The 16,086-nt window shown below is 37.3% G+C and overlaps 1 protein-coding gene across 2 annotated transcripts in view; it reads left to right on the top strand.

Moving 5' to 3' along the window:
- Window positions 1-5,156, top strand: part of TRHDE (thyrotropin releasing hormone degrading enzyme) — a 340,833-nt gene extending 335,677 nt beyond the window's left edge. For both annotated transcript variants that reach the window (XM_038387780.2, XM_038387779.2), the window contains one exon: window positions 2,026-5,156. In XM_038387780.2, the coding sequence (XP_038243708.1) occupies window positions 2,026-2,169 (144 nt within the window). In that variant the 3' untranslated portion in view covers window positions 2,170-5,156. The remainder of the gene's footprint in view (window positions 1-2,025) is intronic.
- Window positions 5,157-16,086: the final 10,930 nt, after the last annotated feature.

Raw genomic sequence — 16,086 nt, 5'->3', positions numbered from 1 at the left:
GGTGGGGTCTGTGGGTGGAGGGCGATAAAGCAGGCAACTCCTTCTCTGCTGCATGACAGTATTAAATTTATTCTGGTCTTAATGCTGAAGCCACCACTGTGTGTTCCTGATCTGTTGCTCTCTCTACAGTTTGTGGCTGTGGAACAGGTGTGTGACTTTAAACTGGGATTTTTACAAGTTAAGAAATATTATAGGACTATAAGCTTATACGTAAACTATTTCTCAGCTCTCTGACTTTGGGACAGATGATCATGGCTCAAATTCTGCACAGGGACTAGAACACTACCACAGTACTAGGTGGGCTATGCTGCTGGAGGTGCCATCCATTGGTCAAGATGTTAAACACTGGCCTCTTGCATCCCTTTTAGGTAGATGCTGTAGAGAAAGTTAAAGGCTCCATGTTTTATGATAATAGTAGCGGACAATGTCAATGTTCTGTCTCCTGTTCCTTCACCATCAATACTTTAAGTATGGGGATAGCTGTTAACCATGGCATTCTGGCCAGATTTTACTTCAGTAATTATATACAGCTGGCCTAAATTAGCCAGATCTTTCAATTGAATGTATCCTTCACCTGCCTGTCTGAGGTTGTGTGGTGGTTTTGTGGTGAGCTTAGCAGCTGCCATGTATCATCTCAAATGGATTAAATGATTTGTACACAATGTAATCACAGCTAACCAAGGGCTGGTTACAGCCTTCATGGCTATGCTATCCTCTTCTGTGCACTCCAGTTTTGATAAATTCAGAACTCAAGGAATAGCCCCAGTTGGCTTCCCTAAGGCCATCCCTTTGGGAGTGATATCCATCCATTTGGGAGTCTGTTGTCAATATTGAGACAGCATGCAAGGGCATACTGCACTATGGATTCTCACCTCCATAACATTGGTAGGCTGCTCCATTTCCCCTGAGACAAGCTGGCCGTGAAAGTATATCAGTAAAAAAGAGTACAAATATAGGGTCTGCTCCTAAAAGATGCTGAGCACCTCCTGTGAGTTGTTCAGCACCCTCCATAAGCTTTGTTAATGCTAGTGGGAACTGAGGTTGGTGAATGCCTCAGTTGCAGGATCAGACCTTTTAGCTTTAAACAAATGCATAAAATGCTATAGTCTAAGGTCAAGTTTCAATAAATGCATGGAATTTAGCCTCACCAGGAGAGAAACTTTTGCCAACTATTAACACCCTCTTCTAAAAATCAACAATGTGACATATGAGGTTCCCACCAACATGCAGTGCAGGTCACCCTACCATGTCTTTGACTAAATCTAATATTAATCCAAAGAAAATCAGTGCCATGAGCAAAGCAACTCAAATTCTGATGCCACATCTGCTGTAACCCAAATCTGACTGTCATACAAGTCACAGCTAATACCCATTATGTTTGCTAACCAAAACCAAAGTTTCCCTGTAACAGAGAGAATCTTTTTCAGTAGTCCAAAATCTGAGAATAATTGGCAACATACTGCTCTTGATGGGTTCTTCACACTGTAGCTATGGTCAGTAACTTCCTAAATTGATCCACTCTCCTCTAAACAATCAATCTGCACAGCAGTAACCTAAGTAGTTCTGCAAGGCTAAGTTAAACATCCATTATAATGTTTAATTAAACCAACCCTCTTTAGAGGCAGCAGAGCTGTTTCAGTTTGACTTTTGCTTATAAAGCTGAACTGGGAGCATTTCCAACACTCCCAATTTAGTTTCTTAAGTAGGAGTAAGACTTCAAAGCAGCCCAGCTGTCTGCACAGTGTAGCAGCTGGGCTACAAGAGAGAACGAGGAGATGATATTAATGTGATCCGGCATTGACATGTCAATGTCTTATAGTGCAATTTGAAGCAAGCACATCACACCTAATTGATACAGTCTGCTGTCTTATTGCATTTTGCAGTAAATCTCTGTACATGATATTATATTTACTTCAGCAGTGAATGTAGAGTTTTGTCCTAAATATCTGACTTGTTTACATGCATTGAAAAGACTTCCTCACTTCAATTCAATTTTAAATTGTTGATTTTAAATTGTATTTCCAGCTGAAGAATTTTATAAAAAGCTACAAAGAAGGAGCTGCCTCCTCTTTCTCTCGAGCTGTGGAAACAGTGGAAGCGAATGTACGGTGGCAAATGCTTTATAAAGAAGAACTATTCCAGTGGCTAAGAAAATCCCTGACACACTAATCTCTGTTTCTAACTAACCATTTAATGGGAAGTTTCGCAAGAGGAGATGCAATATGTGAAAATCTGAGAATGTTTGACATTGAAATGGTGAAGACAAGATCATTATTGCAGGGAGTTTTCTTTCACTGGACTCTTATTAAAACTTTAAAGGAACCTTTGCAAGAAGCGACGGTCATGAATGCTTGTGAAATCCAGTGCTCAGTGTACATGACCAAACATGATATTAAGTGGTGCATGTAAATGTTACCGTCAGTTTGAAAAATTTCAAAAAGTATTTTGTGCATGGTTGTATGGTCCCTGACTGTATTCCAGCATGCTTACTTATAATGACCAAGTCTTGTATGTGAATTCCTGTTACATCAATGATGGGCATTATGCAAAAGCACAAACACTATCTATGACAATCAGTGTTGCAATGAACAGAAGGAATGGAAAAAAGGAGAGGGAAGGGCATAGGGTTCCAAACACAGGGGCAGCATGAGATGTAAAGTCAACCTTACATGATAGATGCCAATCATTTCAGCACTCAGATTGTCTCTTAATGATTATAGAGATGCCAACTCATTTTTGAGTTGCCAGTTGTTATATATGCAGTCTCCCTATTTCCGTATTTAAATAACTTGTACATACAGTGAGAGATACCACTCACCTAGTACACTATAGTTTCATAAGCTAATTATATTCACTGCTGATCAGTGCAAAAAACATTTTAAAGCTCTAAGCGTGAACATATACCATATTTATGATGAGAACTTCACATAGCTGCTTGGACAGAATCCATAAACCACCTCCTCTGAATGATTTTATGAGGCAGTGGTATTCAGGATATGTTACTCAACCTGTGTAGTAATTACACAGCTGCTAATGCACAACTATCATAAATACTCATCAAACTCAAATGGATATAGACAAAAGAGGAGAATAACCGGGATTCATGAACACAAAATTAACCAGTAAAGCTATCTTGCACATGGAAGGCTAGCCTCTGTGATGATCTAATATAAAAGATAAATAACCTAGATACTCCATGTCTGTGTCAGCATTTGAGTGATATTTTCACTCAAATATGTTCCTATCATTTTTGCCAACTCTTTTTTTAACGTTAAATACAGATATATATTTGTAGTGGCTACTGTCAAGAAAACTCTTCTACTTCTATTTTCCTTTTCCTGTGATTCACATAAAGTATTCCAGAATTCTAAACATGAATATGGGATTTTTCCTCCCAATCCTACAATATACTGAATTTGCTAGTGGTTAATGACATTCTACACCATTGGTGGCATCTATTGGGAATGAAAACTGATGTTCTCATCTTAGGCCCAAAAATTCTCCCATGCTGTGCAGCGTGGAGAAGAGCAGAACCACAGAAAGATCACAGGAAGTGGGTTGTAGTAGTTCAGAGGTGGGGATAGATATGCACTAGCATTTTTGCCCCCCGCCATTTAACTGTTTCTGGCCCTTTTGCAACATGAGAGGTCAGCTCTATACAGCTGGGGGAATGTGGCCATCCAAAGTCGGGAACATTTTACACAACAGTTCAACTCACAAAATGCATCATAGTAGTAGTAACTCATCCTCAACAAGTTTTTCACAGATGGGTCACAAGTGGGCACTGCACAAGGAACCAGCCAATATCAGCATAGTGAACTGGCAGACTGGAGTCCTTACAGTGTGTAAGGGGAGAAGAGACTCTCTAATATAGCCTCTTGTTCCTATGGAACTCTGTTCCTCAAGAACTGATAGCCACATCCCCTGAGTATCCTGCTCTACTACTAACGGTACAAAAATGAGTTAATGCAGCAGAACAGCACCAGCCCAGGAGCTACAGATTTCTACCCTCTCCTTCTGTGTCTAGTGTGACCTTACAAAAGAAGAGGGAGTCCTCTGCTCCTGATAAGCCCTATACATTTTGTGTTGCAGTGTAAACGAGCTTCTGCTTTCCTCCCAGAGACATTTTCATGTCTGAAGAGTGAAGTACTCCTTATGTATCTTTTACCTACCTCACAGGGATGTTGTGAGGCTTACTTAATGTTAGTCTAGCACTTCAGTATCCGCTGATGGAAGGCACTTAACAGTGCAAAGAGTTGTTGTTATGTGGTTGGCCAGACTCTGTCTCAACATCAGTATGTAGCTGCACTTTTAAATTTTGGTGACAAAATACCATGTAGATCTGTCATATCAAAACAAAGCCAGAATATGCTTACCAGAGCCCTTGGCAAGTCCCTTCAAACCTTTGCTGGTCAAAGAGACTATAGGAATCTAAATGCCTAAACATAAATGGGCTTGGAAATTTCAGTAAAAAGGTGTCCTTTTCCCGTTGTGCACAATGGCCTGAATATCTCAGATTGCATTCTGCTGTCTCATTGTTCACTTGGTTGTCACTACAGTTTGAACTTGGGACATTTGGGACATATGTAGACGTTTCTGACCTTTCCAATGATAATGGGCTAATATAAAGAGCAGACTGACACATTACAAAGTAGTGATTTGCTTTTAGTCATGTGAATTCCAGAGTGCAGAGCAGTTTTCATTATTGCTTTTTTTAGAAATAGAATTCTAATGGTTTTTAGTCTTTTCTAGTAAGTTACGCTAATGCTGGGTGCAAGTCTAACACTTTAGTTGCTGTAATTAACATTTTAGTGGTATTGAGAGACTGGTCTACCACAAATATCAAGCCCTAGCTATTTGTACTGTGCATACCAATTGTTGTATTGCATATAATTATTGTATTATAGTGATGTCATATTACTGCTAGAGTTAAGGTCGAGTTGTCCCTTTCCATTATAAATCCCTAATGATTATTTTTTTAATATTTTGTATTTTGCTGTTTTGCATTGAATCAGGCTTAAATTTAAATGGCTTAAATCAAATAAAATTATAGCTGTTTTCTACAGTACTCAGAAACCTTGCATTTAGGTATGTCTTCAGATTCTTTTCTGTATAAGTTCCAGACAGTGATGTATTAAAGAGCAGCTGATATCTCATGGAAAGCCTTATAAACATTCTTCTTAGGAAAAAAACCAACTGTTTATCTCATTAATTTTTCTCCTTTGTTCCCCTATCCAGAACTAGAGATGGGCTTGAGCTCCAAAATTAGGATTGTGATCCAGATTTTGAACATTCTAAACATCAATGCACATTTTTTTGTTTGTTTCATTCAAATGCAGGTTTTTTATTTGGTCCATTGTAGCAAGAAGGAATAAACTGCAAAATTTGGAAATATAATGCAGTTTGGATTCTGAAAGCACCAGGAGTGTTATGATGTTGCAGGTTTCATTTAGACCCACCTCTACCCTTAACATTTGTATGAACTCAGAATCACTTTCTTTATTCCTCTTCTATAGCCAGTGTTTAACCCTTACTGGATAATGTAGGGGAAAATCAACAGTAGACACAAATAGGTGCAACTCCATGATAATACAATAATTTATTGTATTTGTATAATATCCCCAGGCAGAAAATCTGATAGTTCCTTGATGCCAGTAGAGTTACCGCAACTTATATCAGCAGTGAATTTGGCCCATAATAGTTGATGGTATCATAACCATTAACATAGCTGCTAATGATGACTAGACTAGAATGATATGAATATTTTCTTCTTAAACCAAGTTTTACGTATGTTGTTGTTGGACGTATATGAGCGTTAGTGTTGCACGATTTTGATGCAGAACTATAATATTTCATTAACTAGGGCTAGGCACACCTGAAACCTTGTGATCCTTTCAGTGCAACGGTGTGAATTCTCATCCTATAATGGAAATTAAAGGTGGATTTTGTGTAGTTTTGTGATTGTGAGTATTTCACACAGTTCTAGATGTCACACAGAATTGTGACCTCTATTGGTGCCAATAAACTCTTCCACAACAAAGATCCTGATTCATCCAATTAACTCTTTAGTAATAAAGAATAAAAGAACTAACTAACTAACTAACTATATATATATACTAAATCTATTATATACATGAGTCCTACAGATAAGTTTCCCATAAGGTGTCAGCAGCTCTAATTATTTTTTGTAGACTATTGCAGGTAGGAAGAGCAGCATTTTCAAACATGGGTGCCAATATTGTAAACACCTAAATAAAAGTGGCTTTATTTTTCAGACCTGCTGATCACCAACTATTCCTATTGAAATCAAAATGTGGTGAGCAGAGCGCGTCGAAAAATTCAAGATTTTCCATGAGAAAAAAGGGACACTTTTTTCAGAATTGGTTTTTAACCAACCCTAGTGGTGAAAGCTCAACATATCTCAGTATTGGCCCATATTATTGGTCATAGCCACACATCTCACAGTGCAAGTTATGAGCAAGAGTGAGTATAGGGAGTGTTCTCTTGAGCCGGTTGGACACCAGGCCATTCTCCCAGCATTAAGTTAGAGCAGCCTCAGGCTGATTTAACTTCCATCTACTGCCAATAGCCCTAAAGGCCAATAAGCAATTGAAAATCACTAGGATGCAGGGAAGCTTTAGCCAAGCTCTTTACACTGTCAACCAGGAGGAGGCTGTCATAAGAACCACTATGCCAGTTGCATATCACTGGAAGATCTTCTTAAACTAAAATGATGGTTGGAAGTTGACACTAGACAAATTTAGATTGGAAATACAATGTAAATGTTCTAATCAACCATTGGGACAATCTGCCAAGGGTTGTGGTGGATTCCCCATCAATGAATTTTTAAATCAAGATTGGGTGTTTTTCTAAAAGATGTACTATAGGAATTATTTTGGGAAGGTTCTATGGCCTGTGTTATACAGAAGGTCAGGCTAGATGAGCACAATGGTCCCTTCTGGCCTGGGAAGCTATGAATCTGTGATCTTCCTGGGGCTTTACATATCATATCTGCTGGTGTGCCTGCACCGCTAGGAAGAATATGGACTATTTGTTTTAGACATCCAAGGTGGAAAACATTGACCAAAATCTTTGAAAGGCTTAGACTTCTTTAATGTCTGTTCTTTAAAACTCATTTGAAACAGATAACATATTTTGAATTTTAAAATACCTGCAAAGATCCATAAGGTACTTTTTTTTTTCAATTTATTTTTTTAAATGTTGAAAATTCACGATTCACTTTCAGGGGACTTTTTCTAACAAAGACCTTGGAATGTTGCCACTGCAAATGTATGGAAATAAAAGTGCATTGTAATGGCAGAGTGCAAGAAAGCCTTGTCAGTGAAAGTTCATGGATCTTTTATTAGGATTGTAACATGTTGGCAAAATTGCAGTTTGTCAGTGCAAGTCTGTGTTATACCAATGTCAATGTGGTTCTGTTATAATACATAAAGCCATAATATATTAAATACATTGCTACAGTTGTTAATAAGTTAATTTCTGCCAGTCTTGAAAGAAATATTGACATACAATGAAGGAAACTGTGACTTGTACAAATATTCCTTGCTGACATGAGTACTTTATTGTATTGTAACTAATGAGGAGGTGGAAACTGCTGTATGTAAGGACTACTCACCAGAGTAAAGCTTGTTCTGTTGGGCCTGAACATTAAAAAGTTTTCAAATCAAGTCCATTTTAAAGGAAGGCTGACTCAGCATTCTGAACTTAGTTCCATTGGACTCTTTCCCTTGACTTCAGTGGATATAAGATTGGGCCCACAGTGTCCAGATACTGAAACACAAGTGGGGTCTGATCAGTGCTTAATTTGTAATGAAAGAGCTCCCAGGGCTCAAGCAATTTTTTTTTACTTTCGTAACTGATGTGGCAATCCCAAAGGTGCCAGGGGCTATGAACTGCCAAGCTTAGAGGTGCTGGGGCTCAGCCCTGGCACAAATTAAACACTGGGTCTGATACTGTGAAACCTCAGTCACTTCAATGAACTACCTGCTTGAATGAGGATTACTGGATTAAGTGATTATTGGATCAGGTCCATGGTCATCTACCAGAGGGCAACTCTTAAACTATATTTTATGAACAGTGAAACAAGTGCTAAATTGCAAGTAATGCACCTGAGCACACAGTCACTGGTTGTGCACAATTTGCAATAGAGAGTAACAACATATTGTCAAAGAACACTCTTAGGAGTAACATTCCTAGAGTTGAACAACTGTCTGGCACACATTATTTGTGCAGCAATGCAAAGCCACAAACAGAAAGAGTTAGGGAACCTTATTACAGCCATTACTCAAAATTTCATTGCATTGTTGGGAGTAGTAAACGCCTCGATAGTACTCATCACCATGCATTTTTGACAGGTTTCTACACCCCATTTGGGTCTTTTGTCTCGCCCTCCCACCCCGTTTCCGTTGGCGCCGAAGTTTGGTGCTGTTGGCCATTTTGAAAAAAAAAATTGTGTGCGTTTGAATGGGCGAAGTGTTGTGTTTGGATACATTGAGATCAGTTTAAAGTTTGGCTAAGGTTTATTGAAAAAAGGTGATTGTGTAAGGAGAGCTGTTGTTAAAGGGCAGTTTATTAAAAAAAGAGAGGCTGGTAAAGGTGCTATAAAAGAATAGAAAATGTGATACATTGAAAGATTAGAGTGAGAGACTTTTGGGTAAGGTTATTGGATGTGATTGAGTAAGGAGATCTATTATTAAAGAATAGAGTGTTTGTTTCAGAGTAGCAGCCGTGTTAATCTGTATTCGCAAAAAGAAAAGGAGGACTTGTGGCACCTTAGAGACTAAGAAATTTATTTGAGCATAAGCTTTCGTGAGCTACAACTCACTTTAATGAACACATGCAGAGCAAAACATCCTACTTCACCGACTGTTGGTGGTGAAATGATAGCTGTTTTGGGCAGTGCTCCTGGGAGCTAGCCCCTCCTTTTGGTGGACCAACCAGAGGTTGTTTTACAGGTAGGTCACAGAATGTGCTTGTTGAACCAATCCTGTAGTCCCAAGATTTAGAGAGGATCTTTACCTTACATTAAAATCTATAAAAAGGATTAAAAAGAAAATTTAGGAAGCACATGATAAAAAAGTGAATAAAAAGCATTAAATAATATTAAAAACCTGGCTAAAACCAATAAAACTAGTATTAAAAAGGAAATTTAGTAAGGCAAAGCCTGTTTGGTAAGCACATGGTAAAAAAGTGAATAGAAGAACATTCAATATTAAAAACTAAGGCAAACCTTGCATGCTCTTTTTTTATTGAAACATATGCAAAAGTGTTAAATGAAGGAATGTGTCTTCATATAGCTTTTCTTTTAAAGTGTTTATCCCTTTACAAACCTTTCACCTCTATTTGTTAAAAACTTTAACAAATTAATTTTATAAACTAACTGGCTGTGGTTTTAACCCTGAGCTAATTTCTTTTTTTATTTTACCATGTTAATAAGCTTAGTTACAAAGCAATGTCTTCTTCACATAACAAAGAAAATGTTTATTTCAACAAGTATTTGGTATAATTTTGTTTTAAAAGCAGGCTTAGGGCTTTCTTGTTATGGTCTGGCCTTCTTATCGCTGATTCACTGACCCACAGACGTTGTTTTTATTAAAAACCATGCTGCTTCAAAATGTTCTTACTAAAAAATGACCCATGTTAGTCTAAAACATGGGTCATTTCTAATCACAGCTATCAGCTGCAAAAGCCTGTTGTTTTATACTGGAGTTACTAAAAAAAATAACCAGTGCTATCCTAAAACCTAGGAAAACTTTTTTAAAAATGGTTTGTTACTAAAAGCGTATGGTTTTAACTTTTATGAAAACCCCCCTCTAAAAAGACTACATGGTGGGAAAAATGCTGGGGGTCTGTTTCTTTAGATAAGAATAAGGCAGTTAAAGGGGCGGGGGTGGGGAGAATCTTGGACCTATAAAATTGGTTCAGGAAAATGAATTCTATAACACTGCTGTAGAACAACCTCCGATTGGCCCAATACAAAGGCTAGAATAACAAGTCTGAAAGTTTCTGACTGTGTAGTTGCCTCATTTTACAGAAAGACAGGCAAGGTAAAAATCTCTCTCTCTCTCTCTCTCTCCAATTCAACCATGTGCTCTCTATCTTTCCTCTGTTCTTCCTTTTAATCTACCCTGATACTGAATGCTTATTTATTCACTTTTTTTTATCATGTGCTTGCTAAATTGCCTTTATAAACCTAGCCTTTAATGTTCTTATTCACTTTTTAAATATTATTTAATGCTTTATTAACTTTTTTATCATGTGCTTAGTAAATTTCCTTTTTAAACCTAGCTTTTAATGTTTTTTAGCCAGTTTTAGTGTTTAGTAAATTTTCTTTTTAAACCTCGTTTTATAGCTTTTAACGTTTTTTTAGCCAGCTTTTGGCCATGTGTTTACTAAACAGGTTTTGCCTTAGTTTTTAATATTAATGGTTTTTTATTCACTTTTTTATCATTTGCTTAGTACATTCCCTTTTTAATCCTGTTTTTATAGCTTTTAATGTAAGGTAAAGATCCTCTCTCTCTCTTTGATTCAACCATATGATCTCTATTTTTCCCCTGTTCTTTCTTTTAACCTCCCCTGTTACTGAATGCTTTTTTATTCACTTTTTTACCATGTGCTTACCAAACAGGCTTTGCCTTACTAAATTTCCTTTTTAATCCTAGTTTTATTGGGTTTTAGCCAGTTTTAGACCCTGTGCTTACTAAACAGGTTTTTAATATTATTTAATGCTTTTTTAATTCACTTTTTAATCATGTGCTTACTAAATTTCCCTTTTAAACCTAGCTTTTAATGTTTTTTAAACCAGTTTTTGGCTATGTGCTTACTCAACAGGTTTTGCCTTAGTTTTTAATATTGTTTAATGCTTTTTTTATTCACTTTTTTATCATGTGCTTCCTAAATTTCCTTTTTAATCCTGTTTTTATAGCTTTTAATGTAAGGTAAAGATCCTCTCTAAATCTCGGGACTACAGGATTGGTTCAACAAGCACATTCTGTGACCTACCTGTAAAACAACCTCTGGTTGATCCACCAAAAGGAGGGGCTAGCTCCCAGGAGCACTGCCCAAAACAGCTATCATTTCACCACCAACAGTCGGTGGAGTCAGCTGAATTGGAAAGAGAAAGAGATCGTTACCTTTCCTAAAAAACAGGGAGCTGTCTTCATATAGGTTTGTCATTTAAAGTGTTTATTCCTTTACAGAACTTAATATAACTTTCACTTGTATTTGTTAAAAAGCAGGTGGAGTAGGATGTTTCGCTCTACATGTGTTCAGTACCACAAACACTCTATTCTTTAATAACAGCTCTGCTTACTCAGTCACATCCAATGACTTTTTCTCTCTCAATGTATCCAAGCACAACACTTCCCCTATTCACAATCAGAGGGGTAAAATGTTTCATTCTGCATGTGTTCAGTAACACAAACACTCTATTCTTTAATAACAGATCTCCTTACTCAATCACATCCAATAACCTTACTCAAACGTCTCTCACTCTAATCTTTCAATGTATCACATTTTCTGTTCTTTTATAGTATATCTTTACCAGCCTCTCTTTTCTTTAATAACCTGCCCTTTAACAACAGCTCTCCTTATTCAATCACCTTTTTTCAATAAACCTTACCCAAACTTTCCTTTTCATCAACTCTAATCTTCTCTCACTCTAGTCTTTCAACCTTTTTCTCTCAATGTATCACATTTTCTATTTTTTTATAGCATACCATCATCTCTCTTTTCTTTAATAACCTGCCCTTTAACAACAGCTCTCCTTACACAAGCACGTTTTTTCAATAAACCTTATCCAAACTTTAAACTGCTCTCAATGTATCCAAACACAACACTTCCCCCATTCAAACGCGCACAATTTTTTTTTTTCAAAATGGCCAACGGCACCAAACTTCGGGGCCAACGGAAACGGGGCAGGACAAAAGACCCAAATGGGTTTGTGGAAACCTGTCAAAAATGCATGGTGATGTACTATCGAGGCCTTTACTACTGTTGGGATTTGTCTTACATTGGTATTATGGTAAAGGCATGGTTTTTAAAATGATCTATAGAATATACTGTAGTGCATAGAAACAACCCAAGAGCAAATGCCCACACCCAGCTCTGTGCCATGCATCTTTGTAAATCCTTGTTAATTTCTGCCATTTTTTTATGTGTATGCTGTATCTGTAACCAAACTGATAATATACATATATAGGGCCAGATCTTTGGCTGGCATACTCTGCGGTAGTGTCACTGAGCACCAGCTGAGGATCTAGCCCATTGTTTTCGGGAGAGCCACATGAAAATGATGTATGCTTTATTTCAATAGCACATATTCGATTGATGTTTGTTTTTGCTTTTCATGTGGCTTTTTGTTATCACACCACACTGATTCAGTATGATAAAGCTTTATATTATATTGTGAGTACAGCAGAATACTGTACTGTGAAAGGGGTAGCTGCTAGTCTCTCGTATTACTGCAAGTTCTAGTCTTTAGCAACAACCAGGCTTCCTGATGTAAGAAACTCAGTGAAAAAAAAATTCTGATCAATCTCTCCAACGAAAATATCATTGTAACTATATAACTACCCTGGACAAAGACAGCTTTATTATCTATGTAAATGTAGTTTTGCTATGTTGTTTTTATGTTTATGGGGCAATAGGCTTTGGTGTGGATGACAACATTGTCGCCTTATAAAACCAGAGAGTATTATCGCTCATCATCAAATACTGTGCTGAAGATATTCAATTTCTCTATTTTTCCAGGATATAAACATATATGTAAAACACTGTTACCTGAAAACTAATTATCTGTTCAAAATATACACATAGATGACATAAGTTGATCGTAACACTATACTAAAGGCTTCTGAACAAATCACATTATTTTCCTAAAAGACTCTACAAGTGACATCCTTTGACATCACAAGTAGAGGGGGGAAGTACTGCAGCTACTAATGCTGGTTATAGTGGATGAGTTATTCTATTAATTCTGTTCCCCGCTTTAGACTGATTCTAAATTTTGTAATTTAAAAGCATATTTTTCCATCAGTTCTCAAATATGTACTTTTTTCTTGAATGTAATTCTTTCTCAAATAAGATGTGTAATCTCTTGATTTCGATATGGTTTGCCAGTGGTTTCACACATCAGCTAGTATATTGTATTATTAGAATACCATTTGTATTTTGAAAGAAAGAAAAGACAGAACATTGAGTAGTATCAGATTTCTCCCTCTCTCTATATGTATATTGTAGACATACATTTATAGGTTTTGATCCTGGACCCCTTACTTAGGCAAAACTCCCATTGGCTTTAATGGAAATTTTACCTGAGTAAAAGTCTGCAGGATCAGACTCTTTGTGGTTATTACTGCAAATATATTTATAATTACAGTTCATACGTAAATATTCAAGTTCAGCCAAGCAGTTAAGCACATGCATTAGTCTCTTTAAGTATGAGTTTAAGACCCCAGTTCAGCCAAGCACTTTAGCACATATATAATGTTAAGCATCTGTTTAAATGTTTTAAGCCCTGATTCAGGAAGATTCTTAAGCATGCGAGCAGGCCCAGTGATTTTATTGGGACAACTCACATGCTGAAAGAGAGAGAAGGTGGGTGAGGTAATATCTTGTATTGGACCAATTTCTGTTGTGAGAGAGACACACTTTGGAGCCACACCAGAGCTCTTCCACACTGTGTACATGCACTGCATACATGCTTAAAGTAAACATAAGTACCTTGCTGAATCAGAGACTTTCTGAAAAGGGATGGATGTAACCATATGCTAAATGTTAACTATGTACTTAAGCATTGTGCTGAAAATAATAATTTTCCTTATACTGGCCCAAAGGTGTGAGTTCAATCCTCTTTTACATAATGGCATATAATGTTGTATATTGGAAAATCTAATTGCTTCTCAAAGCTAAATTAGTAAGTTTACAGTTGTCAAGTTTAACCAGTTAATGATCTGGAGGATGGCATGGACTGTACCCTCAGCAAGTTTGCAGATGACACTAAACTGGGAGGACAGGTAGATAAACTGGAGGGTAGGGATAGGATACAGAGGGACCCAGACAAATTAAAGGATTGGGCCAAAAGAAATCTGATGAGGTTCACAAAGGACAAGTGCAGAGTCCTGCACTTAGGATGGAAGAATTTCATGCACCGCATGAGTAGGGACCGAATGGCTAGGCAGCAGTTCTGCAGAAAAGGACGTAGAGGTTACAATGGATGAGAAGCTGGATATGAATCAACAGTGTGCCCTTGTTGCCAAGAAGGCTAACAGCATTTTGGGCTGTATGAGTAGGGGCATTGCCAGCAGATCGAGGGATGTGATCATTCCCCTCTCTTCAACATTGGTGAGGCCTCATTTGGAGTACTGTGTCCAGTTTTGGGCCCCACACTACAAGAAGGATGTGAAAAAATTGGAAAGCGTCCATCCGAGGGCAACAAAAATGATTAGGGAGCTGGAACACTGATTTATGAGGAGAGGCTGAGAGAATTGGGATTGTTTAGTCTGCGGAAGAGAAGAATGAGGAGGGATTTGATAGCTGCTTTCAACTACCTGAAAGGGGGTTCCAAAGAGGATGGATCTAGACTGTTCTCAGTGGTAGCAGGTGACAGAACAAGGAGTAATGGTGTCAAGTTGCAGTAGGGGAGATTAAGGTTGGATATTAGGAAAAACTTTTTCACTAGGCGGGTGGTGAAGCACTGGAATATGTTACCGAAGGAGGTGGTGGAATCTCCTTCCTTTGAGGTTTTTAAGCTCAGGCTTGACAAAGCCCTGGCCGGGATGATTTAGTTGGGGATTGGTCCTGCTTTGAGCAGGGGGTTGGACTAGATGACCTTCTGAGGTCCTTTCCAACCCTGATATTCTATGATTCCATGATAAGTTTTTATTCTCTTTTGTTTCTCTTATCATTCTAGGATTCGGGAATGACAGTGGATCCATTCTGACAATATTAGTAAATATAGGATGTCACTGAGCAATTTAAAGCATTAACCAAATAAAATATATATGTTGTGTTACAGTTTACCTGAAAAAAGTGTTTTTTCTATTATATGCCTTTAAAAACTACTTCATAAATATTGAACCAATATGTATTCAGTGTGAGGGTTTTATTCCATTCTAACTAAGGACTGACTAAATGGATTTTTCTAAATGAGAAGTTTTATCTTCTGTATTTTAAGCAGAACAAATTTGAATGTTGTCTCTGATAATAAAATTTTGTACAGTAATGTGTAATTCATCACTGTCTTAATTTTCTGACATGTGGAGACAAGGCTAAGATAAATAATACTCTTGGCCTTTTGATTGTGTTCCCATTTTCACTTGAGATAGCAGTTTAATAATGCTGAGTGGATACACTGAAGAGCCCTACAAAAGAGAAAAACACATGAAAAAAAATTTGACAAAATAAGATGCAGAGACTAGCACAAAAGAGAAATATATTTATAACAAAATCAGAAGTTCTTGGTGCAAAATATTCTCTCCCTTTACCCACCCATTCAGATAAGTCACTGGGGGTGAAACTAAGAACAGAATTTTTCTATACTTCTCTATACTAGTGTACTTCTCTAATTATGTACATTTTGAATAAATGAAAAGATCTCTTCATTGGTAATAATGATTTCAATTGGAATGCAATTCAAATGACTTTTGATAGGGTTCTTGAATGCAACAGACTCTCCTTTCCCCCTTTTTAAGAACAGTTTCAGTAACAATGGGATGTGAAATATATGCAGTTCTTTACTTATAGGGTCCAAGCCTGTTCCCATTGAAGTCAATTGGAACTTTCTCATTGATTTCATTGGAAGTAGGAGCCAAGCCCATGATGTTCAGCATGTATGTTTCAATGTCAGCTTTATTTATTTTACATAACTAGCAAATATGTTTTCAGTTAGTTGTACTTCGACTTTGACAAGGTCCATCACCAAAGGCTCTTAAGCAAACTAAGCAATCATGAGATAAGAGGGAAGGTCATCTCATAGATCAGTTACTGGTTAAAAAATAGGAAACCAAAGGATAGGAATAAATGGTCAGTTTTCATCGTGGAGAGCAGGGTCCCCCAAGAATCTGA

This window comes from Dermochelys coriacea, chromosome 1 (assembly GCF_009764565.3).
Source record: "Dermochelys coriacea isolate rDerCor1 chromosome 1, rDerCor1.pri.v4, whole genome shotgun sequence".
NCBI lineage: Eukaryota > Metazoa > Chordata > Testudines > Dermochelyidae > Dermochelys > Dermochelys coriacea.
Note: the sequence above shows the minus strand (reverse complement) of the source record. Positions and strands in the feature narration are given on the sequence as shown.